We start from the raw sequence: 24,565 nt of genomic DNA on the forward strand, positions 1-24,565 counted from the left end.
GGCTTCTGCCAGGAGCGGTGATGGTCTTCAGTGGCTGGCACTTTCAAGGGCCAAATGGGAAGCACTGCCGCCCTTGGTGTCCTGTGTCGCTAATTACACAGGGGCTCCGGGCAACTTCTGCCCTCCCACATCACACAGAGAGCCAGGGGACAGGACTGTACCACTTTATTGTCTCCCGACACCTCTGGTTCCCCTGCCTCCCCACCCCTGCCCAGGGTGTGGGCACACGCCTTCCAAGCTGTCCGGGGGCACCTGCCTGGCCTGCTTCGGTCCTCCTAGCTACCTGCAGAGGAATGACTCGGCGTGGGGCTGGGCAGACAGTGGGCACCACCATCCTCTCCCCTGGCAGAGCCTGGGCACCCACGCAGGAAGAGCTGGGTCCTCACCCTCTGCCCCACCCTTTCTGGGCTTCTGCCGGGGTGTCTGTGGGGGCAGGAAGTGGGGGTCAGCCCCCAGCTAGGGCTGGGCAAGGCCTGGATCCGGAGGAAATGCAGGAATTCAGGCGGAGGGTGGAAGAGGAAGGGATTGAGACCAGCTCAGGAGCCGGGCCGCTCGGACGGCTGTGGAGCTCGCTGAGCCGGGCCGAAGCCCGGTGGGCAGAGAGCAAGGAGGGGGACGAGAGGCAGGTGGGGGCTGGTGGGTGGCAAGGACGGGAACTAGGGCACAAATGGGGCATTCAGGAGAGGCAGGTGCGGTCCGAGCCTGAACAGCAGAGGGCAGAGGAAGGTGGGAGCAGCTGACCTGAACCAAATGGCTCCTGTGGAGAGCATGGGGCCCCCTCCTCTCCCCAGCCCCTCCCCCACCCCCACCCCCAGCACACCCCAGAACCAACCGGCCGGCCCGAGTTCTGGAAAACCTGTGGTAGGTGTGTCTCGGCCCACCGGCTCCCGGGCGCCCCCTCTGACCTCGGCCCAGTCAGCCTCACTCACCCTCTACCAGCAGACGAGTGTGGGCGCTGTCCCGGCCGGCCTGGCAGCAGTAGGTGCCCTGGTCCTCAGGTCGCACGTCATGGATGACCAGGCTGTGGGTGGGGCCGTGGCTGCGCAGCTCATACTTGTCTCCGGGGCACAGCTCGACCCCCTCCCGCATCCAGCACACGTGGCCCCCCGAGCGGGACACGGTCACCTCCAGCACCGCCCTGCGGCCCACCAGAACGGTCTTCTCTCGAGGGGGGCGGCGGCACATTTGGAGAGGCAGGGCTGGGGGTGAGGGCGAGGGCTCAGGTTAATAGGGACACGCAGGGCCCCCAGGGGGAGAGGGGCATCTTCCCTCCGCCTGCATTCTCCTGGTTGGTCCCGGATCGCCAGGCACCAGCCCGTTCTCTGCACCCCTACCTCAAAGTCTCCCCCCCCAGGGACGCGCTGCCTGCCCTCTGTGACCCTCCCCAGAAGAGTCCCTCGAGGAAGGGAGGGGGGAGGCAGCGTTCCCAGGACCAGCCGCCGGCCGGCCAGTCCCGGGGGTGGGGGGGGATGGTGCCCACATGGTGCCCGTCCCCACCGTCCCTCCCCCGTTGCTTACCCTCCACCTCCAGCTGAGCCACGGACTGGGCGGGTCCCGCCTGGAAGCGGACCTCACCGGCGTCCTCCGGGCGCAGCTCGCTCAGCACCAGAATATGTTTCCTCCCTGGGGGCGGGGACGCGCTAAGCGAGCAGGAGGCGCCCGGGGGGGTTCGGGGAGGAGGGAGGAGGGTGGCCGGAGCAGGTCCCCGGGTCGGTGTGGACGCGGCAAGTGTGCGCGGGGCCGATGGGGAGAGAGGAGCAGTCCAGGACCGAGGCTGGCAGCCGAGGACCCGGGAGACCGGGAGACAGCGCGCAGGGCCAGGGGGCGGGGCCCAGCGGGCCGGGGCGGGCCGGGCGGGGCGGGGCTTAGCCTCGCGGGCGGGGCCTTGCGGGGCAGCGGGGGGCCCGCGCGGGAAGAAAGTCGGGCCGACCTTCCTGTCGGATGCGGACGTGGCCTCCGGGCCTCAGCGGACGGCCTCCGAGCTCCCAGCTCCCCGCGGCCTCCACCTCCGACACGGTGCACTCGAACGTGGCGCTGTCCCCCTCGCGGGCGCGCACCGGCCGGAGCCCGGAGAGCACCGACACGCTGCGCTCTGGGGCGGGGCCGGGGCGTGAGGCGGGGCGGGCCGGACCCCGGTCCCGCCCGCGCCCCGCCCCCGTCTCGGGAGGCCCCGCCCACGCCCCGCTGCGCCCCGCCCCCGTCTCGGGAAGCCCCGCCCACGCCCCACCGCGCCCCGCCCCCGTCTCGGGAGGCCCCGCCCACGCCCCGCCCCGTCTCGGGAAGCCCCGCCCACGCCCCGCCGCGCCCCGCCCCCGTCTCGGGAAGCCACGCCCACGCCCCGCCGCGCCCCGCCCCCGTCTCGGGAAGCCACGCCTACGCCCGGCGCGCCCCGCCCCCGTCTCGGGAGGCCCCGCCCGCCGCAGTGCCCGGCCGGGGCAGCGCCCCGTACCCACCGCGCACGAGCAGGCGGACCGGCCCGGCGCGAGCCGCCCCCACCGCACAGCTGTAGGTGCCGGCGTCCAAGGGGCCGCAGCGCCGCAGCTGGAGCAGGCGACGCGTGCCGAGGGCCTGGAGCCTGAGCCGGGGGCTGGGCGTGAGCGGGCGCCCGTCCTGCGGGGAGAGATGCGGAGGGTCGCGGTGACCTCGGCTGGACACACGCGGGAGGCCGCGGCGGCGCCTGTGGATGTCAGGCGGTGTCCCGGCGCGGCGAAGGCCTTTCGGGCCCCAAGCTGGGACCTGGCTGTCCGGAGCGCCCTGGGGAGGCCTCGTTGGGAAGGTGTCACCATCCGGGACCTCGCGCTCTGCCCCTTTTGTCTGCCCCTGGGCAGCCCTTCACCCCACTGCGCCCCGGGCTCCTTAGGGAGCACATGCAGAGAGCCAAGCCTCCCTCACAGGGCCGTCCCCGTCCTCGTCGCCGGAAGGGTTAGCCCGATAGGTGTAAACGTAACTCTGAGCACAGCGCCAGGCACATCCCTCCAGGCGGGGCACTGTTACTGGCCTTATGATGCCAAGGTGGGCTGGGCTCTGACCTTCTCCCAGGTGACATCGGCCAAGGCCTGGGAAAGCTCGCACTCCAATGTAGCTGTGTCTCCCTCGGTCACCTCTAGGTCCTGTGGCCCCCTCACAATGGTCACTGGGGCCTCTGGGAACAGGAGGAGAAAGACACACTTGGACACAGAGGTCAGTGGTGGACACAGCTAGGAAGGGTGATCAGTGGAGGCCACTAGTGGGGGATGTGCTGGGACAAGTGGTCCAAGTGGGACGCTGGTCAGTGGACGACACGACAGGGCCACAGGGGTCAATGGGATAGGAGTGGCCAACTGGGGGTGACATACTTTAAGGTGGCCAGTGGGGGACATGCTGGGGCTAGAAGGGCATGGGGGGGGGTGGCAACCAAAGCAGAGATGCCAGTGGAGTCATCCTGAGGCAAGGATAGTCAGTGTGGACCACACTTTGGAGGAATGGACAGATGCCACTGCCCATTGGGGGACATGATGGGCTCAGAGGAGCAATGGGGGTAACTTTAGGGCAGATGTGGTCAAGGGGCACATGGTGGGACACTCAAGCAGAGTGCTAGTGGAGTCACCCTGAGGCAGTTAGTGGGTTCCTGGGACTTGAGTGACACACCGAAGCAGGCAGTGGGGGTCACAGCAGGCAGGTGCGGTCAGTGGGGTCACACTCAGAGTGCTCAGTGAGGCCGTGGCCAGGCAGGCAGACAACAGGGACCACACTGGCATAAGCACGCTCATGGTGGCATGGTCAGTGGTTCACAGGGACTGGAAGGTGAAGGGAGTCACACTGGATGATCGGATCGGTCAGAGGATCCATGCTCAAGCAGGGCAGTCTCTGGGGCCACACAGGGCCAACGTGGCAGGGGTGTCACACTCTGACAGGTCAGTGGGGGCCAAATGGTCAGGGGGATCAGTAGAATCACACTCAGCACAGTGGGTAAGCAGGCAGTGGTCCCAGAATCCGCACCTCTCACAGTGAGTCTGGCCGCACAGCGCAGGGAATCCGCCGTGAAGGAGATGCAGCCCGAGTCGGCCAGGCCCAGGCCACTGAGTACCAGGCGGTGAGTGTGGCTCTCTGCATGCATGTGGCACTTGGGGCCCGGCTGCAGCCGGACTCCACCCCGGGCCCACTCCCCAGTCACACCCTCCTGGGACAGCTCCAGCTGGAAGGTGGCACTACCCCCCTCAACGATGGTCACATCCTCCAGAGGCCGTAGCACCCTCAGCTGCTTTGCTGGTTGGGGGAGATGGGGAGAGAGGGAGAATGAGGGCTCCAGCTCTGGGCAGGGGTTTTGAGGGCTCACACACCCCTTGGCCCTGCCTGTACCACCTCTAACACCCAACCCGAGCCCCTATGGAAAGAAAGCCCAGAACCAGAGTACAGGGAGAAAGGAGCACAGCAGGCCAGCGTGGGGGAGGGGCCGATTGCGGTCAGGAGAGGGCACCCACGAAGGGGACAAGCTGTGTGGATAGAGGGTTGAGGAGTCTGGGTGAGGGGTGCTGTGACACCGAAAGGAGCACAGAAATTGAAGTCAGACACACTGGGATTGGACCCTAGCTCTGCCCACATCGCGTGTGTGCTGTGTGACCTTTGGCCAACGGCTTGACTTCTCTGGGTCTTCGTTCCCCAGTTGTACAAGGTGACTAGCATTGAGACATGGGTTTATTGTGATTAAATGAATGAAATAAATTAGAAAAGAATACGTGTCAGCGACAGCAACCGTTTACCAAGCTCCGTGTGGGCATTTCTCAGGTTCTCTCCGTGTGTTTCCCAAAGGCCCTTGAAGTAGGGAGGGGCCCTCTTCTTAAGAAGCCTCGGCTCAGAGAGGTGAAGTGACCTGTGTAAGGTCTCACAGATGATAGAAGGTTCCAGCTTGTGGGGTGGGGTTGCTATTGGCCACCTGGGCCCGTGTATCCCCGGGCGTGTGACTGAGGGAGAAACGCGGCAAGGGCTTTCCGGAGTATGACATTTATGTGTACAGCAAGGCCAACTCGGACGTGTGAAATGGAACGCAAAAGCCACACGGACTTCTAGGGTACGTAGAAAACATTAGAAAAAGGAGGGTTTTGCTTTGGGCAGGCTGCTTCGGGTCACACTTCTAGAGGCCAGGCAGGGTTGACTTGCCTCAGTGGTGAGGGGCACTTTGGTGGGGGCCTGAGGGGCCCTGGGCCAGCCAGGAAAGGCTGTGCGGGGGGGGGGGGGGGCAGGGGCGGCGGCGAGGCGTTAGGAGAGGACAGGACACTCACGCCTCACGCTGAGCCTGGCCAGGGTGCGATCGTGGCGGCTCTCACAGCCGTAGGTGCCCTGGTCGGCCAGCACGACGCCGTGGATGAAGAGGCTGCAGACGTGGCCATCCTGGGCCACGGACATGCGAGAGTCGCGGGGCAAGGGCTCCCCACCTCGCACCCAGCGCACGGCCCCTGCTGCGCCCACTCGACCTGTCTCCACCTGGAGGCACACGTCCTGGCCTTCCTCCGCCCGCACATCCTGCAGGCGCCGCAGGAACAGCAGCTCCGTTTCTGGGGTGGGGGGGGGTGGAGAGGGAGAGGGCGGGGGTTACGGAGCCCGACACCCCACTCCCTGGCCTCTCCCTGGCAGGCGCGGACAGGTACGGGAGCCAAGGCCGTCCACCCCCCCAGGGCCAGACCTCGAACGTGGAGCCGGGCGCTGGTGGCCGTGCCCCCTGCACGGGCAGTCACGGTGCCGGCGTCGTCCAGCTGGCAGCCCCGCACGGTCAGCGTGCGGCTGGAACCGTTCTGCGCTATCTCTAGCTGGGGCCCTGGAGTGACGACGGTCCCATTGCGTAGCCAGGTGACATCGGCGTCTGGTGGGGAGACCTCACACCGGAACGTGGCATCGTCACCCTCGTGGACGGTTAGTGGTGTCAGCTCTGAGACCAGCCTGGCCAGCGGAGGCTCTGGGGGGTGGGGTCAGGCAGTGAGGTGGGCTGGGTCTTCCCCTCTCCCTCCTTTCCATCCTCTCCTGGGGGTACATCTCCCAGTTATTCGGAAGATCCTTCCCGAGGCCCGTGGGGGTGTCCCACAGGACAAGATGCCAGCGCCCTGCCACTCGTAGCCACCTCCTCTCAATCCTGGCCCGGCTCCCTACCTCTCTGACTCCCCAATGGATAATTTGCCACGGACCCTATTTATCTTATTTAACTGTTCACCGCAGCCCTGCAAGACAAGCACTGTCCCCCCACTTTGGAACTGGGGCTCGGGCAGGTGAAGGTGCTGGCCAGGAGCACACGGGGCCAGCAAGCACACCCCACGTGGGAACCTGGGCCGGTTGATGCCAGAGCCCCTGTCCCTGTGTTTAACCACCGGGCTATGCCTCCTCCAGGGGGTTCTTGGAGAAAGGAGGCCTGCCCCCCTCATCCAAGTGAGAGCCGTGCATGCATTGGTGGGAACCAGAAGTAGCAAGGAAGGAGTTGGGGGGTGAGGGCATCCCGGGACGGTGCAGGGGGGTGGTCTTTGGGGTACCAGGGCCCATGGGGTGTGAGGGGAGCACTGTTACCTTCCACGCTGACGAGGAAGATGCGGCTGTCCTGGGGCGTGTCGCACAGGTACTCCCCTGCATCCCCGCTCCGTGCCCCCCGCACCCGCAGCACCTGCCTTGCCCCGGCCTGCTCCAGCTGCACCCGCCCCTGGCTTGCCAGTCGCTCCCCATCCTTGTACCAGCGTGTGGGGCCCCCCGGCCCGGAGAGGTGCACCACCAGCTCCAGGTCCCCGCCTGGGGTGCTGCGAACCCTCGTCTGGGCTGCCTCGGGGGCCACTATGCGCACGGGGGGCTCTGTGGGGTCAGAGCTGGGGGTCACCAGGAGGGAGAGGCCTGTGGGCTACGGGGCAGGGGGCGGGCAGGGAGTGGGATGCAAGATACTGAGGGATGGACGAGGCATGCTAGAGAAGTGGGGGAGACTCGTATGGGTTTGGGGGTGCAACTCTCTCAGGCTGTCCTCCCTGGCCGTACTTACCAGCCACTTGGACAGTGAAGTTGAGGCTGGGGGCCTCCGGGGCTGACCCGGACTGGCAGGTATAGAGGCCTGCGTGGGTCAGGTCTGCAGCCGGGATGCAGAGGATGCGGCGGGGGCCCTCGGCACGGAGCTCCAGGCCCTCGCCCTCCTGCACTGGCCTCCCGTTGTGGCTCCAGAAGACGAGGGCGCCAGCCCGGGAGAGTTCACAGCTCAGCACCACCGGCTCCCCGGGGGCCACACAGAGGGGGGCAGGGGCTGCGTCTGGGGCAAGGAACTGGACTGGGGGCTCTGGACAGAGAGAGGAGCTTGTCGGCTGGGGTTCACTACCCCATCCCCCGCACCCAGGCTGGCAGGAGGCACCCACCAGCCAGGCTGACATTGAAGGTGACGGCTTCATCACGCGTCTCACACACATACTCCCCGGCGTCCTCAGGCTGGGCGTGGGGCAGGGTCAGGGTGCGAGCAGGCCCCTCGGCTCCCAGCTGCAGCGTGTCGGACGCTTCCACCTCCAGCCCATCTTTGTACCAACGCACCTGGGACCCGGCAGGGGCCACCTCGCAGCGCAGCTCCACGCGCCCCGGAGCCCTGAACTGCAGGTCCAGGGAGCGGGCTGCCGGGTGCACGATCCTCGCTGGCGGGGCTGGCGGACAGAGGGGAGAGGTGCTCAGGCTCACCCAGCAGGCCTCCAGCCAACCTGCCTGGCCCCCGGCTCCTCAGCCCTCTCTCTTCCCAGAGCAGTCTTGGGTCTGGCCCCAATCCATGGGCACCTACTGTGTGCCAGGTGCTGTGCTGGGCACCCTGAGCTCTTTCCACAGCTACTCCTGACTCCCTAGGAGGGCGCTGATGTTGGCTTCACCTTACAGACAAGGACATGAGGACTCTTTGGAGGAAAGTGGCTTGCCCAAGGTCCCACGGACAGAAAGGTAGACCCAGCCCTACCCCGACGCACACCCCTCCCTAAGCCATGCCCACTCCGCACCCCCTGTCCCCGCTTAGCCTCTGACGGACTTATCACCTACTAGTTGTCTGTCCGTCCTCGAATCCTCGAATTCTAGTGGAGAACTGGAGGTTTGCTCTTACTGGCTTGCTACTCTGTCAGCATTCAGAACTGGGTTGAGCACATAGTAGTTGCTCAATACATATTTGATGAATGGATGCTCCTAACTGCTGGGCTGTCCTCACCAGACCTCGAGTCACTGTCATGGCCTGATCTGGGCAAGCCAGCACTCTCAGATGGCTGAGAATGAGGAAGTTGGGGGAGGGCAGGCTTCCTGGGCCAGATGGGGGGCCCCTAAGATGCAGGAAGTGAGGAGGTCAGGTGTCTGTCCCTTAGCCTCCTGCATCTCTAGCTCCCCAGGGCGCCCAGAGACGACCCACCTGTGACGGTGACAGTGAAGAAGGCAGAGTCATCTCCGGCGTCACACACGAACTCGCCCCCCTGCTCCGGTTGGGCCGCGGGCAGCACCAGGCGGCGGTGTGGCCCATCACTCTCCAGCACCAGGGCCTCACTCTCCTCCACCTCCAGCCCGTCCTTGTACCAGCGCACGGGGGCATCCTCCCGAGACAGCTCACATGTCAGCACCACGCACTCCAAGCTCACGGCGATCAAAGTCACCTCATCCCGGGGGTATATGATGCGCACGGGGGGCTCTGTGGGGTGGAGATGGGGTCACAGGCTGTCACAAACTCACCACCCACCTCCCTGGCAGCTCGAAGTTCCTGCCACTCACGGTAATAAGTGATAAGGATCACCCTCTGAAATCCCTGAGGCCAGGGCTGTGATAGGACCCAGAACACTTCAGATCCCAGAGATGGTGCATTTATCGTAGATCACCTGCTCCTCCTACCCCCCCACCCCCACCCCGGGCATGCTCCCCACCAATGACCCCGCCGACTTCTCTGCAGTGTAACACACAGACATGCTCTCAGCAGGAGAATTAAAGAGTAGAACCAGTTTCACAGCAGTTAAGTTCAGGTCCTACTGCCAAGGCTTTGAACCCCAAACTTGCAGAAAGACTTGCTTTTAAGAAGTTTTTTTAGGTCAGAGCTGTGAATAAGAGACCCTGGATCTGTAACAGCGAACAGGCTCCAGAACAGGCCCGAGCGCTTTACACACTGAACCCTCACAGCAATCTGGAGAGGTAGGTAGGGTTTTATCCCTGTTTTCCAGATGTAGAAACTGAGGCACGAAGTGATCACCCAACCTCTTTCAGATCACAGCAGACTACGCCTACTCTGGGGCAGGAGGAAGAACTGCCATCTGCGAAAGGGAGGCTCCGACTCTGCAAGCAGTGGTAGGGATCGCAAGCCAAGGCCGGCAGAGCCCAGTAACGATGTTTGCATCTGGGCCTGGGGGGGTTGCCCACACCCGTCTGAGATCCCCGGGGACGCTAAACGCTGATTCTGGGAGTTCATTTCCAACCGCTCCGAACTGGTCGCTCCTCCACAGAAAAAGGATCTGTGTCAAGCCTGGAAGTGACTGGTGCGCCGGGCCCCAAGGTAGCTCGGGCTCCCACGCACCCTGGACGCCTCCCAGAATCTTCTAGGTTCCAGGACACTATTAGGACGCCTTTACTGCTCAGCCGCCTGGCGGCGAGGCTCGGGAACTGCCAGCTTCCCGGCCCCACTCTTTGCAGAGGCCCGCACGGGCTGACGTGCTCGCCAGCACACACTCAAGTCCGCGGCCTCCGCGCCCCACCTCCCTAACGACCCACCTCCCTAACGGCCTGTTCTAGAGTCCAGAGGATGCAGGCTGGCTCCCTGGGGCCCGGCGAGGCGGCAGATTGCAGAGCGCGGCTGCCTGGGTGGGGGAGGGGAGGCGGTGGGCGCAGTCGGTGGAGACAGGGTGTGGGGCTGGGGCTGGGCTGTCTGCACAGCTGTGGGACCTCAGCTTGGCATCACACTTGATCCTCCCTGGCCCAAAGCCGAGGTGGTGCTTGTGTCAACTTCCCTGCGAAGAGTCTGGTGTTTTGTGGGGAGGCCAAGTGTGGGCTGAAATGTGTGTAGCTGCCATTATGTTTGGCCAGAGCCTGAAGGGCCTCGCTACAGGGTGGAACGTGTGCAGAAAGGCGTTGTGGCTGGTCTGTGCCAGGCTACACTATCTGGAAGGCAGGGGGTGCGGGAAGGGGGGCTAAATCACTCAGTCTGGACCGAGGCTCTCGACGCAGGGCACGGCACAGGGCAGCAGGACAGCATCAGGTGCCGGAGGGATACTCCAGTGTAGCCAGCGGGGTTCTTCTGTGCCCCCCCCAGAGCTGCCTAGGCCCTGCAACATCCACCCCCCCACCCAAAAGCCCACCTACACACACACATGCACGCACACACATGCTGGGATTGGCACTGTATCGGCTGCAGCCTCCAAAGTTTCCAGCACTGAATGAAGCACCATCACTTCCACAGTCGTCCTATGCTTTTCCAGCTTTGAACACTCCCCAGGTCAGACCAAACCTGACCCCGCTTGGCTAACTCAGGCCCTGCCCCAAGTTTCCGGTTTGGAGGCACTTCCCGCCTGCCCAGAGGTCAGCAGCCCCGAGGCCCCGCAACACCGGACCATCCACAGTCTGAGACCCTCTAAAGAGCCTGGCTTTCCTGCTAGGCCGTGCGCTCCTGGAGGGGAGGGGAGGGGGCATGTCTGTCTGTCTGCCTGCCGCCGGGCGTCCAGGGCTGGCTCCTACGGGGGGCATGGCCACTCTCCCCGAAGCCCTCCCTGACTCGCCTGTTCTCTCTCGAGCCCTCTGCTCTCATCCTTCACGGCACTTGTCACGAGGTGTCCGCTGTACATTTATTTGCGCGTTTATTGGTTTAACACAGGGGTCGCAAACTCAAACGCCCACGGGGGCCGGGTAGGTAAGGTCAGTGGCTGAAGCAGTCTGGGGAGAGGCAAAGAGGAACGGCGGTGGCGGGGTGGGGTGGGGGGGTGGGAGGACAGAGGAATGTGGGCCCCATATTAGGGGGGCAGCTGCTACTCAGCACCAGCTGTTCGTCGCCATGGGGGGAAGCGGGACCAGAGCCGCCGGGTCTTCGGCTTTTTCAAGAGGACGCATAACTCCGGATTGTTATTTGAACTGTCCTGACTTTGGTAAGACTCTGCAGGCCAAACAAAACACATCTGTGGGCTGCATGGGGCCCTATGGACTGCCCGTTTGCGACCCCTGGCTAATAGCTGCCTCCCCAGCTAGGCTGGCGGCTCTCGGAGAGCAGAGACCACGTGTGTCCGCGGCCTCTGGCCGTCATGCAGGAAGCGCCCGGTAAACGAGCTGGTGGGGCAGTTATTCCTGGCCCTGGTGCTGGGGACAAGACGGCTCACTCGGACAGGGGCCCCGGGGTCTTCCGGGCAAGGAGCCTTGGCACATGCACCACAGCCCTACCTCCCTCCTCCCCAGTGTGCTAACTAGGGAGTGGGTGGCCAGCTCCCCCCAAGGGCTCAGGACCATCTTTTGGTGCCCCCCCCGGGGCAGCTGGGGTGAACCCACACCTGTGACTGTAACGGTGAAGGAGGCCGACTCGTCATCGATTTCACACAAGTACTCGCCGGAGTCCTCAAGCTGGACAGCGGGCAACACCAGGCGGCGGACGGTGTCCTCCTTCTGCAGCAGCAGCGCAGGACTTTCCACCACCTCTTCCCCGTCCTTGGTCCAGCGCACCTCGGCCCACGGCCGGCACAGCTCACAGGTGAGCACCACGCGCTCCAGGCGCACTGCGGCCACGTACACCTTGCCGCTGGGGTACACGATCCACGAGGAGACATCTAGAGGACGGGGACAGTCACGGCTGGGACTGATGGCCCCGGTGCCTCCCCTGATCCGTGCCTGCCCCCTCCTCCTGGCACGAGGGCCATGCACTGAGGAAGGGAGCCTGCTCTCACATTAGGTCTCACAGCTGCTCCCAACTGGAGAGACAGCTGTGGTCACCGACACGCATCACAGGTGCAGTGGCAGGGTGGGGACCACAGGGTCAGCCTCTGCTATAGAAACACGCCCCGTTCTCGGGGTCAGGACGGGGACTGATGAGTGGGACCCGGGAGAGGACAGCTGAGTGCCCGAATGGAGCCTGGGTCTCCTGTAGGCTTTCGAGGCCTTCTCACCCTTCTAGCACGGAGTGCCCCGCCCCTCATTAGGGTTGCCCTTTGCAGGAGCACGGAGAGGTCGGAGCTTCCCTGGGGATCCTGTAGCCCTGGCCTGGCCAGGGTTAAGGACAAGGCATTTTCTGTGGGTGACTGAACCTTAGGGTGCAGACCAAGGAGGAGACACGAGATCACCCGGGGGGAAGGAAGCAGGGCCAGGGGACGGTGGCCCGGGGCTGAGAGTGTGACAGCGGGCCCGGGCGGTGTCACATGGGCCCACCTGGCCCCCCACCTGTGATGGTGACTGTGAAGTAGGCGCGCTCGTCTCCAGCGACACACTGAAATTCGCCCCCATCCGGGGGCTGGGCGGCAGGCAGCACCAGACGGTGGTGGGGCCCTTCCTTCTCCAGCACCACGAAGTCACTCTCCTCCACCTCCTGCCCGTCCTTGTACCAGCGCACGGGCGCATCCTCTCGGTCCACCTCACAGGTCAGCATGACACACTCCGAGGTTATGGCGTGCACGAACACGTGCTCCCTGGGGTCCAGGATATGCACCGGGGGGTCTGGTGGGGGGCAGAGACGGGGTCACATAGACACCTCCCCACACATACACACCAGACAACTTCCTGCCCGGAGGACACTGGGAGGGTGAAGGCCATGATGTGCGAGGCCTACTGAGTGCGTGGCAGGTGAGGCAACGCAGACCATGTGGCATCTGAGTGCTCCGTGAGTCCCCAGAGGGTTGGGGCAGCTAGGGGGGTACACTGGGGGCGGGGGGCACAGACTACCTTTATCCCCGCTGAGAGGAGGTCACTATCATGGGCCACATCAGGGCCATGCTTGCTGCTGCTTTGTAAGGGAGGCTCCGAGCCCTGGCCCCAGGACGGGCAGGAGGCGGCAACGACTCAGCAGTGCCACCGTGAGACGGCTGCCTCTACAGGTAGTAAGTTCCCCATCACGAGGGGCATGTAGGCAGCAGCTGCAGGACCGCCTGGCAATGCGGCTTAATTAGGATTTCCACTCAAAGCGAGAAGATGAGCTGCCCTCCCAGAATGGAACCCCAGGCTCTACCCTGGAGAGTCTGGCGCTGCAGGTCCAGCATATGCATTGAGAACAAGCTTCTGGGGTGGTTCTGAAGCAGCCAGAGCATGGCCTGGCTTGAGAACCACTGCACCACTGCACTTAAAGCTTCTCCTTGCCTCGGGCCACCCGAGGCAGTGGGATAAGCAGACCTGGGTGTGAGCCCAGCTATGGTGTTTGCTGGCTGTGATCATGAGTACATCACATAACCTCTCTGAGCCTCAGTTTCTTGCCCTGTGACCTGGAGATCTTCTCATCCAGTTGTGAAGGTCACACGAGATCATATACACATGAAACATTTAGTATACGTTGGGCTCGTGGTAGGCACCCAATCGACAACCAGCACCCATCTCCCAACCCCCTACCCAGCCGAGGGCACGTGGAGGGTGAGTGTGCTGGAGGGGTTGGTGGTGGGAGGATTGAGAAGTACAGGATGATTTGAAAACAGGTCCCCTGGGCCACCAGGCTCTTCCCAGAAGGGACCCCAAGCAGGCGGACCATAGGGCAGGGTTGCGTGGCCCCCCGAGTCAGCCCCAGACCACCGCGGTTGCTGACCTCGGACAGTGACACTGAAGAAGGCCGAGACCCCTTCCGTCCTGCACTCAAACTCGCCGCTGTCCTGGACCTCGGCGGCCGGCAGGATCAGGCGGTGTTTGCGCCCCTCCATCTTCACCACCAGCGATTCGCTCGGCTCTAGCTCCTGCCCATCCTTGTACCAGCGTGCGGGGAAGTCCACCCGGGAGAGCTCGCAGGTCAGCACCACCCGCTCCGAGGTCGTGAAGGTCAGCGCTACCTTGTCCTGGGGGCTCAGGATGTGCACCGGGCTCTCTGTGCGGGGAGAAGCGTTGGCACGGGCAGCGCCCTGTCACGGTCTGCCTAGGATGCGTACCCCTCTCTGGTGCGGGGCTGGGGGGTGCGCCCGTCAGGCCAGACGACTGCGGTCAGGGGCAATGCCTTTGTTGGAGTTTAAAAAAAAAATCATCTGGGGCTTCCACAGCAGCTCTCCAGAGTGATGGTTTGAGTGTATGGGATTCCTGGGGAGGCTGCTGAAAATGCAGATTTCTGGGCCCCGCACACGCACGTGAGGGCCAGCGAATCTGCCTTATAAACCAGCCCTCCAGGTGACTCTGATGTCGGGGATCCCAGTTCGCATCCTGGAAATGCGAGCTGGTTGCTGGTTCTCACTCCGCCCACCTGCAAGGATGCTGGCACCTGCCCGCTTCCCGGCCCTGTGCGTGGGCACTAATTCCTCCACTGGCCTTACAAATCCATTGGTGACATGGCAAATGCCACATGTCCCCTGCACTTTCAGATGCCCACCAAGAGCTGCCCTCCTCACGGTGCCTCATCCCCTCCCCTCCCTGTTTCCACTCGTGGCACAGGGTGACTCTGGGGCCAGAATGCCTGGCTTCATAACCCAGCACTACCACTCACAAGCTCGGTGGCTCTGGGCAAGTCACTTAACCTCTCTGTGACTCAGTTGCTCCATCTGTAAAGAGCCTACCTTATAGGGCCGATGAGAGACCTGTGTTAATTGAAACAATGTACGTAAAACGATAAGGATTGTGCCAAACACACAGGAAGCTGCTTTGATCACGTTACTGATTATGTGATAGGGCAGGAAGCAGTCAGAGGCTAGGGACCAGGGTCCGGGTCTTGGAGATCTCATATGTGATAGAACTCCCTAAGCCACAAAGCACCCCAGAGAGCGTGGCTACGAGGCTGATGAAGATAATAAGGAGTCCCCTCTGCATTGCATGTAGGCTGACATGGGCCTTCCGTGTCTTGACCCCGTCTGTCCACCCTGGTCCCCACCAGCACCAACCTTGGATGGTGAGGGCGGCTGAGTCCTGTACGCCCGGGCAGCTGAAGCCAACCAGGGCCCCGCTGTGCTGGTGCTGGACGGCCCGCAGGAGGAGTCTGTGCTGTAGGCCCTTCTGCTCGATCTGGTACCGCAGGGCCCCGGGCTCCACCTGGCCCTCTGGCTCGTGACTCTTGAGCTCTTCCCCGTTAAGGAACCAGGTGCCCTGGATGATGGTGGAAAGATCCAGGGAGAAGACAGCATCTTCCCCGTCGTAGACCTGGACATCCTCCAGACCTGCCACCAGGCGAGCTGTGGGCACTGCCACGGGGATGGAGTGCAGCCATCAGAACCGGAGGGGTGGCAGGTGGAAGGCATGTAACAGGCCAGGGACCAGAGGCTGGGGACAGGAGGAGAGATGATGGGGAGGACGCGATGGGGTGCCCGCTGACAGGCTGGGGCTGTGGCATGGACTCACCAAGGTGGGCGGACCCATGGAACACGACGTGGGGGCTGCGGCCGTGTTCGCTGACCGTGCAGACGCGGAAGCGGTAGTCGCCCTCCGATGGCACACAGTCTCCGGGGACCTCCACGGCTCCGGCTTTCTCAATGCTGAAGCACTGGATCCAGTCTTCGGAGCCCACCTCCTGTCGCTCCAGCCGGTAGATGAAGGGGGTCTCCGGAGCAGGCTCGGGAGGCTTCCAGGTCAGCAGGACCGTGTTCTTATGGCCCTTGAACATCTCCGCCAACACGGGGGGCCCGGGGGGACTGTGCTTGACACCTGAGACGGAGGCAGGGTTTGTATTCCAGCCATGCTCCCACCTCCCCACGGCCCCCCCACCTTGAGTCTGCATCGCCACCCGGGGCTCTGGGATCGATCTGGTCACCCTCCTGCCCAGAGCCTCCTGCCCAGCCCTTGAGGAGTCTGCCCACGGGCTGTCACGTCCTCACATTTGACTCTGAGCAGGGTGGTGGTACGGGAGTTGCCCAGGCTAAAGGTGACCTCGCCAGCATCTTCTCGGGTGACCCCTGGAAGGACCAGGGCATGCATGTGGCCAGAGCTGCTCTGGCAGGTGGTCGGCAGGTCCTCCCCATCGCGGCTCCAGCGCCCTTCAACCCCAGCTTCTTGGGTCTCCACCAGCAGCACCGCATTCTCTCCCTCCAGGACGTCCAGCTTTCGGGGCAGCCGCTTCAGGATGGGCCCTGAGATGCGGACGGGAATCCCTCAGCCCGGGGTCTGGGCATCTGCCTGCCTCAGCCTCAGCATCCTCCTCCCGGCCAGCCGCACCTTTGACTGTCACGTTGGCCACGGTGCGCACCCGGCCCCGCATCTCACACAGGTAGACCCCGTCGTCGTCTGCCTTCAGCCTGTGGATGATGAGGCGCCGGACAGTGCCCTCCTCGATCTGCTCGTACTTGCGGCAGGGCAGCAGCCGCTGGTCCTCTCGGAACCAGGCCGTGGGAATGCGAGAGTTGGGCACTTTACACTCCAGCACGGCAATGCCGTGCTCGCGGCCTTCCACATCCTGCAGGGGTCTGGTGAAGCGGAGGCGGGGCTCTGCGGAGAGGGGAGAGACAGGAGAAGGCTCGGGAGAGGGCCGGGCCAGGGGAAGGACTCCTTGCATCATCAACTGCCTACACCCTCGGTAGCCTCCTGCCACTTTTCTCCCAGGGCCAGCAGGTGTTCTGGAATCACAGAAAAAGCACCGGAAGGGAAATCAGATGGCCTAAATTCTCATCGGACCCGGACACTCATCTGCCACGTCACCTTGAGCAAGGCCATTTTAGTGATCCTGGGCCTCAGTTTCCTTTGTTTTTGTTCTAAAAAGTTTATTTATTTTAGGGGAAGAGGGCAGAGGGAGAGAGAATCCTGCAGTGCGGAACCCCGTGCGCGGGGCTTGGTCCCAGGACCCTGAGATCATAACTGGAGCCGAAATCTAGAGTCAACCACTCAACCAACTGAGCCACCCAAGAGCCCCAGTTTCTTGACTTTAAAGTGGAGAAAGAGATGGAGGACTTGGTCATATGAGTGATTTTCAAGCTGCTTCCTGGGACCCCTCGGAAGCTTGACACAAATCCTGCAAGGATCTAAGTCCAATTTCTTAAAAAAAAATTTTTTTAAAGATTTAATTTATTTATTCACAAAGAATACACAGAGAGAGGCAGAGACATAGGCAGAGGGAGAAGCAGACTCCCTGCGGGGAGCCCAATATGGGACTTGATCCCAGGGCCCCAGGATCATGCCGGAGCCAAAGGCAGATGTTCAACCACTGAGCCACCAGGCACCCCTGGTCTAAGTCAAATTTCATTTTTAAAGTACTTCAGTCAGGGACGACTGGGTGGCTCAGCGGTTGAGTGTCTGCCTTTGGCTCAGAGCATGATCCCAGGGTCCTGGGATCAAGTCCCGCGTCTGGCTCCCTGCATGGAGCCTGCTTCTCCCTCTGCCTGTGTCTCTCCTCTCTGTGTGTCTCTCATGAATAAATAAATAAAATCTTTAAAAAATAAAATAAAGTACTTCAGTAAAAAAAAAGTTTAAAAAAATAAAGTACTTCAGTCGTTTTCATATGGATGGAGCTAGAGAATAGAATGCTGAGTGAAAGAAGTCAGAGAAAGACAAATACCATAGGATCTCACTCACATGTGGAATTTAAGAGACAAACGAGCAAAGGCGGGGAAAGCGAGATAGAGAAACACAAATCAAGAAACAGATTCAACTATAGAAAACTATAGAACTGGGAACCCTGGGTGGCACAGCGGTTTGGCGCCTGCCTTTGGCCCAGGGCACGATCCTGGAGACCCGGGATCAAATCCCACGTCAGGCTCCTGGTGCATGGAGCCTGCTTCTCCCTCTGCCTATGTCTCTCTGCCTCTCTCTCTGTGTGTGTGTGACTATCATAAATAAATAAAGAAATAAAGAAAGAAAAAGAAAACTATAGAACTGCTAGTTTCCAGAAGGGAGGGGGGATAGAGGGGGAGGATAGGGGATGAGAATTAAACTGTACAATTATGTTGATGAAAATTAATTAATAAAAATGATTTTAAAAGTACAATTAAAGTTTTAAAAAGTTCAAGTACTTTAGTCATTTTCGAAATTGCATTTCACAAGAAGAGAGCATGATGACCGGGAGCACCTGGGTGGCTTAGTGGTTGAGCGTCTGCCTTCGGCTAAGGTCGTGATCCCAGGGTCTTGGGATCGAGTCCTGCATCAGGCTCCCCTAGGGAGCCTGCTTCTCCATCTGCCTGTGTCTCTGCCTCTGTGTGTCTCTCATGAATAAATAAATAAAACCTTTAGAAAAAGAAAGAAAGCATGACGATGGACGTGACGAGTGGGTGATGAGGCCGCTGGAGCAGCAGGTTTGTCCTGCAGCTGTGGGAAGCTCTGCCTCCCCACGGGGTTAGTGTGGCCCCGGCGGGCCTGGGCACATCAGACCTCAGGCAGCACAGGTGCCACAGGGCTGACTGCGTGCCAGGCATGGAGATTTGCCAAGTTTTCTTCCTCGGAGGGAAGGAGGTGGGTAATAACTAGTAAAGAGGTATAATCCCTCAAGTTGTGATAAACTCCTACTACTGAGAGCTTTAACCTCCAGTGGGAGTTGGCGGTGGTGGTGTTTTTTCTTCTCCTCTGACTTTGCTGCGTATGAGCAATGTTAAGTGTTGGTGAGATACTGTCACGGACTCAGCTTTGAAACAGAAATGTCCTCTCCTTCACCTTCTGCCTTCAAACTTGGAGAGCAGTTTCGTAAAGGGGCGCGTTTCCTCCCTCAAGCCTACTTTTGGTGGGAATCGGGAGTTGCTCAGGGTGTCGCCTGCAGCCCCAGACTTTCCCGCAGGGTTCCGGGAGGAGACGGGTTACCAGTGCAGCCTCGTCTTAAAACGTGTGTGTTCAATAACACAGCACCCTTGTTCCCACTGATAGGCCTTAGAAGTACGCGGCATAAATGTGGACCTTGAAACTTCACCCAGAAAATGTTCCTTGTGCCAGTTGTGATGTGGGGGTGGGGGTGGGGGTGCGGGTGGGGGAGGCCCCCATGGGATTTCCGCTGAGGGAGGAGGAGTACAACAAAGAAGCTGACATGCCCTGGGCTAGAAGCGCTCCCTGGGTGGGGGGGGTACATGGATCAGTCCTTAAAGCTGGGCATCACCCCGGAGGGGTTTGCTCCGGGTTCCCGGGTACCCTGGAGACCTACTGAATGCCCCTCGCCGGCCTGGCGGGCGGGCAGGAGGCGGGCAGGGCTTGGTCTGAGCCACCTGCCGCCCCCCCACCGCCTGGGCCGCGCTGGGCCCCCCCAGTACCTTTCACGTGCAGCTGCACGGCGCTGAGCGTCTGGCCCGCCGAGTTGCGCGCGGCGCACACGTAGAGCCCGCGGTCCTTGGCCTGGCAGTAGAGCACCTTGAGCACGAAGCCGCCGTCGCGGTCGCGGTACATGAGGCGGCGGCGGTCGGAGAGCAGCGGGCGGCCCTCCCAGTGCCACTCGATCTCGGGCTCGGGCTTGCCCATCACGTAGCAGCGGAACTTGGCGTGCTTGCCCTCGTTGACCCAGAAGGTCTTGGGCGCGCACCTGAGCGGCTCCAGCACGGGCTTGGGCGCGTCGTCGGGGTCCTGGGGCGGGCTCTCGGGGGGCTGGTGCACCTGCAGCAGCGCGCCCGCCTGCGCGTGGCCGTGGGCATTGCGCGCGTGGCACACGTACACGCCCGAGTCGGGCAGCCGCGCCGCCAGGATGCGCAGGGTCAGGCCCGCGCCCCGGGCGCCCTGGGCGCCGCGGGGTTCGAGCGTGAAGTGGCCGCTGTCCCACACCTCGTCCAGGGCCATCCCGTCCTTCTCCCAGTGGAGCGCGGGCGCGGGGAGGCCCCCCACCTGGCAGGCCAGCTCCACCTGCGCGCCGCGCAGCACCCACTGGGAGCGGGGCCCCTCCAGGAACACCGGGGCGCCCTCCCCGGCCCCGGCCCCATCCCCCGCCCCGGGGGGCTGCAGCGGGCGCGCGGCGGGCGGGGCGGGGGCTGGGGGCGCGGGCTCGGGCGGCTGCAGCACGGTGAGCGCGGCCGCCGCGTAGGCCTCCCCGGCCGCGTTGCGGGCGCGGCACACGTAGACCCCCGCGTCCGCGGGCCGCGCGCCGCTCAGCAGCAGCCCGTGCTCGGCGCCGTCGGCCGGGAAGCTCAGGCGCTCGGAGGCCGCCAGCGGCCGCCCCCCCTTCTCCCACACCACGGTGGGCGGCGGCTCCCCCAGGACCACGCACTTGAGCTCGGCCTCGGCGCCACTCACCACCCGCACGGGCCGCGGGAAGCGCAGGAAGCACGGGGGGCTGCCCTGGTCCCCCGAGCCCGCCTTCATCGCGGCGGCGGGGCGCAGGGGCGCAGGGGCGCAGGGGCCGGGGGCGCAGGGGCGGCGCGGAGGGGCCTGGCCGGGGCCGGGGCCGGGGCCGGGGCCGGGGCGGGGGGGACCTCGGAGCGCTGCCCCCGCCGCGCGCTCGTCCTTACCGGGCCCGGCGCTGGGCGGTGCGGAGGGAGGCCCGGCCCGGGGCAGTCCTTCCTGTTCGCCTCGCCGCGAGGGGCCCCGCAGCCGCCTCTGCCCGCGGCCTGGCTTCCTGCGCCCGGGAGCCTCGCCTCCCAGCCCCCTCCCACAGCCCGGGCCTCTTCCCTCCTCCCTCCCACCTCCAGCCGCCAGGTCCCCAACCGCCCGCCAGCCTTGGGCCTGAGTGGCAGAGGCGCCTGCAGCTGCCAATCCCAAAAATATTCTCTGATGACACAGCTGGAAGGACGGGAGCCCAGACTGGCTCCTCCGAGGCTAAGTTTAGAGCAGGCGGGACCACCTGCCCCCCACCCTAGCCCCGGCTCTAGCCCCAGCCTGAGCCCTTCCCCCCCCCCCTCCGAGGCTGGCCCAGCGGCTGCCTGCTGGAAGGGGGCCCCAGAAGGGCTGAGGGGCTGGCCTAATCCGTCTCCCCGGCGAATCCCACTCTTAGGGGCTGGGAGACCCCAGCTCCCAGGCTCCTGAACCACCCGATGTCACCTGGGCGCTGGGCGCTGGGATGAGGCCTACTGTGTGTGTGTGTGTGTGTGTGTGTGTGTAGGGGGCAGGGGGGAAGGGGTGGTATGTGCGGGTCAGGTCACCCCGGGTGAAAACCCTCTCTAGCCCCCTCCCCCACACGCTTGGCAGGAGTGGGAGATAAGGCTCATGGCCAGAGACATCTGCGTCAGAGATAGGAGGTCTCAATGCCACGGGCAGGGGCCACTCTGGATTGCAGGGCGTGGGAAGGCCTGGGGAGACCAGGATGAGAAGGGTAGAAGAGGGCGGGTGGTGGGATGGGGAGGGCAGAGTGGGGAGGCCTGGGGCAGACCCTGACACAAGGGGCACGGCGCGGGGTGCGGGTTCACCACTGGCAGGCCTAGGTGAGCTATGTTGCTGCAGCTGCTGCTCCTGCTCCTCTTGCTGCTGTCCCCAGACAGTGGCCATGGCTGCCACGGGCCAGAGCTGGACAGGGCACTTGTCCTGGCCAAAGTGAGGGCCCTGTTCATGGATGCTTTGGGGCCCCCGGCAGTGGCCGGGGAAGGTGGGGATCCTGGAGTCAGGCGGCTGCCCCGAAGACATGCCCCAGGGGGCTTCCGGCGCAGAGGCTGGGAGCCCAGGGAGGAGGAGGATGTCTCCCAGGCCATCCTTTTCCCGGCTACAGGTAATGAGGGTGGGAAGTGGCAGGGCGACTTTGAGGAGCAGTGTGGCAGGTACAGCACGGGCTCGGGAGCCAGGCAGGTCTGGCTCTGAATGTCTAGTCTGCTCACCTGGGCAATAACGCCTGCCCGTCAGGATGCAGCAAGATGCCGCAAGGCTCAGCGGAGGCATTTGGGAGACATCTGTTTGGGGCACCAAGAATCTCTAGAGACAGAGAGATTTGGACTTGGGCCCTTTTCTGCCACCTTTCCTTCTCCCTCTGCCTCGCTCCCTGCCCCAAACCTCGTTTCTTTAGCCCCAATTAGCCAAGATTTGAGAAGATAATCAGAAATGCAAGGATGAGATGAGTTGGGAAAGTTTTCCAGGAAATTAGTCTACTTTCTCTCGATTCCCTTCTCATCTCATTGTGCGTGTTCCCATGTTCCACTGACTGACCCAGGAAAGCCCTCCTCCAGGTGGACGTGTAATCTGTATCCCCTTCCCCTCAGAGAGGAGCGCCTGCCTCCCCGTGCCATAGTCCTCGTGTGGCACCGTGACTTAGTGTGGCTGTGGAATCAAGCACGATCCCAGCCCGGCCGCTTAGTAGGTAAATGCCACTTCCCCTTTGTAACCCTGTTTCCTCACCTGCAAAGTAGATCAGTCGTGAGATTTCTAGTGAGAGCATCCGTGTGACGGTATAGTCCCAATCTTCCGTCCTTTACCTACTCCTGATGGCTTACTGTAGTCTGCGTACCTGTCGGGGAAGGATGCCAATTGCCTTTCTTAGAAAGCACTGCCCTCCTGGGTTATATGCTTTTCTCTTCTCTTCCTTTTTCTTTCTGATATTAATCCATTTTTAGGTGGAATGTCTTAATAGATCTATTTATTTATTTGGGAGAGAGAGAGAGGACGCTCCCACTGCTCACGAGATCTTGACCTGAGCCGAAACCAAGAGTCAGATGCGCAACAAACTGCACCCCCCCAGATGTCCCTAAACGTGGAGTTGTTTTAAAGAATTTATCATGCAATATTTCTTTTTTTAATAAAGATTTTATTTATTTATTTATTCATGAGAGACACAGAGAGAGAGGCAGATACACAGGCAGAGGGGAGAGGCAGGCTCCCTGCGGGGAGCCCGATGCGGGACTCGATCCCCAGGATCATGACCTGAGCTCAAGGCAGATGCTCAACCACGGAGCCACGCAGGCGTGCCTGTTATGCAATATTTCTGACATGTAAAAAGATACATGGGGTGAGGTGCTTGGCTAGCTCAGTTGGAAGAACATGGGACTCTTGATATTGGGGCTGTGAATTTGAGCCCCACATTGGGTGTAGAGATTACTTAAAAATAATATCTTTAAATAATTAAAAAAAAATAGAGAGGGAGAAAACAAATACCTGTGTGTTCAAGGTACCGTCATTCAAAACAAAAATTTAGGTCTAATGATTCCAAGTGTTGGTGAAGGTAGAGCGCGGGCAGGGCCTCTTACACATGGCCGATGGGAATGTGAATTGGTAAAACCATTTCAAAGACCTTGGCAACATCTTGTTTTTTTTTTTAAGACCTCTAAGGATGAAGTAGCAAATGGAGAGCCTGTGTGTCAGTTGTCTCGGGCGGAGCGAGGCCCCAAGCCCGACAGAGCCCTCAGTGTGGCTGGCTGCGGGACGCACATCCCTGCTGTTGAGGAGGGGAGAGGTCCCAGGCTCCGCCAGTCTGGGCTGCCCTGTCCCTTCCCTCTGTCCCCTGCAGGTGCCAGCTGTGCGGACGAGCCGGCCGCCAGAGAGCTGACCCAGAAGGCCGAGGACGGCCTCTTCACCTACGTGTTCCGGCCCTCCCAGCACTTGCGCAGCCGCCAGGTGACGTCAGCCCACCTGTGGTTCCACACGGGACTGGACAGGCACAGCACAGCAGCCTCCAATAGCTCCGGGCCCCTGCTGAGCCTGCTGGCGCCGTCATCGGGGGTCCCCATGGCTGTGCCCACGTCGGTGGGCCAGGCCCCCCCTCGCTGGGCCGTGCTGCACCTGGCCCCCTCCGCCCTCCCTCTGCTGACCAGCCCCGTCCTGGTGCTGCTGCTGCGCTGCCCCGTCTGTTCCTGCGCAGCGGGGCCCGAGGCCACCCCCTTCCTGGTGGCCCACACGCGGGCCAGGCCGCCCAGCGGAGGGGAGAGGACCCGCCGCTCCGCCTCCCCGCTGCCCTGGCCGTGGTCTCCGGCCGCGCTGCGCCTGCTCCAGAGGCCCCCCGAGGAGCCTGCCGCCCACGCTGACTGTCACAGGGCAGCCCTCAACATCTCCTTCCAGGAGCTGGGCTGGGACCGCTGGATTGTGCACCCTCCCAGTTTCATCTTCCACTACTGTCACGGCGGCTGCGGGCTGCCTGCCCCAGCGGACCTGCCCCTGCCGGGCCCTGGCGCTCCTCCTACCCCCGTCCAACCCCTTTCTTTGGTCCCCGGGGCCCAGCCCTGCTGCGCCGCCCTCCCCGGGACCATGAGGCCCCTACGTGTCCGCACCACCTCAGATGGCGGTTACTCCTTCAAGTATGAGACGGTGCCCAACCTGCTCACGCAGCACTGTGCTTGCATCTGAGGGAGTCCTGCTGGGGGCCAGGCCCCCGCCCATCAACAGCTGGAGGAAAGGGCAGAGCTCAGAAAATGGATGGCTCCCACCTCCCCCTCCTTGCATCCCTCTCTGCCTGAGGGCTCCCTGCCCCATCCTGCCTCTGTCCCATGGGTAACATGTGACAATAAACAACACAGTGCATATGACTTGGCATGCATTCTCTGGCTTCTCTGATATGGTGGGGGGCAGGTCTGGGCCCCAGAAACTTGGGATTGTAGGATCTCAGGTCACACAGCCTCACTTGACCTCAAAGACGGGGCGTTCCAGGGCCGTGATGGGATAGGCCCTGGTGGGAAGCTGCATCAGTTGGAGGAGACACAACACAAAAGTGCTCTGAGCCCTTGATAGCCAATCTGGAGACTGCTGGCCGCTCCCCTGC

General features: G+C 62.5%; 2 protein-coding genes across 5 annotated transcripts; one reads left to right on the forward strand and one right to left on the reverse strand.

Annotated features, from left to right (window-relative positions):
- Positions 1-148: 148 nt before the first annotated feature.
- OBSL1 (obscurin like cytoskeletal adaptor 1) lies at positions 149-20,561 on the reverse strand. 4 transcript variants are annotated; one of them, XM_041737177.1, is made up of 21 exons: positions 19,224-20,560; positions 16,219-16,488; positions 15,882-16,133; positions 15,409-15,711; positions 14,955-15,251; positions 13,685-13,957; positions 12,340-12,612; positions 11,460-11,732; positions 8,363-8,635; positions 7,350-7,625; positions 6,986-7,273; positions 6,529-6,804; positions 5,660-5,929; positions 5,259-5,531; positions 3,979-4,245; positions 3,030-3,142; positions 2,454-2,610; positions 1,931-2,092; positions 1,519-1,623; positions 930-1,199; positions 149-283 (listed from the first exon to the last, which is right to left on the reverse strand). In XM_041737177.1, the coding sequence occupies exons 1-21, from the start codon at positions 20,257-20,259 to the stop codon at positions 276-278; spliced, it is 5,715 nt and encodes a 1,904-aa protein (XP_041593111.1). In that variant the 5' UTR covers positions 20,260-20,560; the 3' UTR covers positions 149-275. The 4 variants fall into 4 exon arrangements, with proteins under 4 accessions (XP_041593111.1, XP_041593112.1, XP_041593113.1 ...); XM_041737178.1 differs by lacking the exon at positions 6,529-6,804; XM_041737179.1 differs by lacking the exons at positions 149-283; positions 6,529-6,804 and having other exon boundaries at positions 922-1,199; positions 19,224-20,561.
- A 178-nt stretch (positions 20,562-20,739) lies between these two features.
- On the forward strand, positions 20,740-24,321 carry INHA (inhibin subunit alpha). Its single transcript, XM_041737184.1, has 2 exons — positions 20,740-21,595; positions 23,321-24,321. Exons 1-2 carry the CDS (start codon positions 21,322-21,324, stop codon positions 24,151-24,153), a joined length of 1,107 nt encoding a protein of 368 aa, XP_041593118.1. The 5' UTR covers positions 20,740-21,321; the 3' UTR covers positions 24,154-24,321.
- The last annotated feature ends 244 nt before the right edge of the window (positions 24,322-24,565 follow it).

Source organism: Vulpes lagopus, chromosome 22 (assembly GCF_018345385.1).
Source record: "Vulpes lagopus strain Blue_001 chromosome 22, ASM1834538v1, whole genome shotgun sequence".
Taxonomy (NCBI): domain Eukaryota; kingdom Metazoa; phylum Chordata; class Mammalia; order Carnivora; family Canidae; genus Vulpes; species Vulpes lagopus.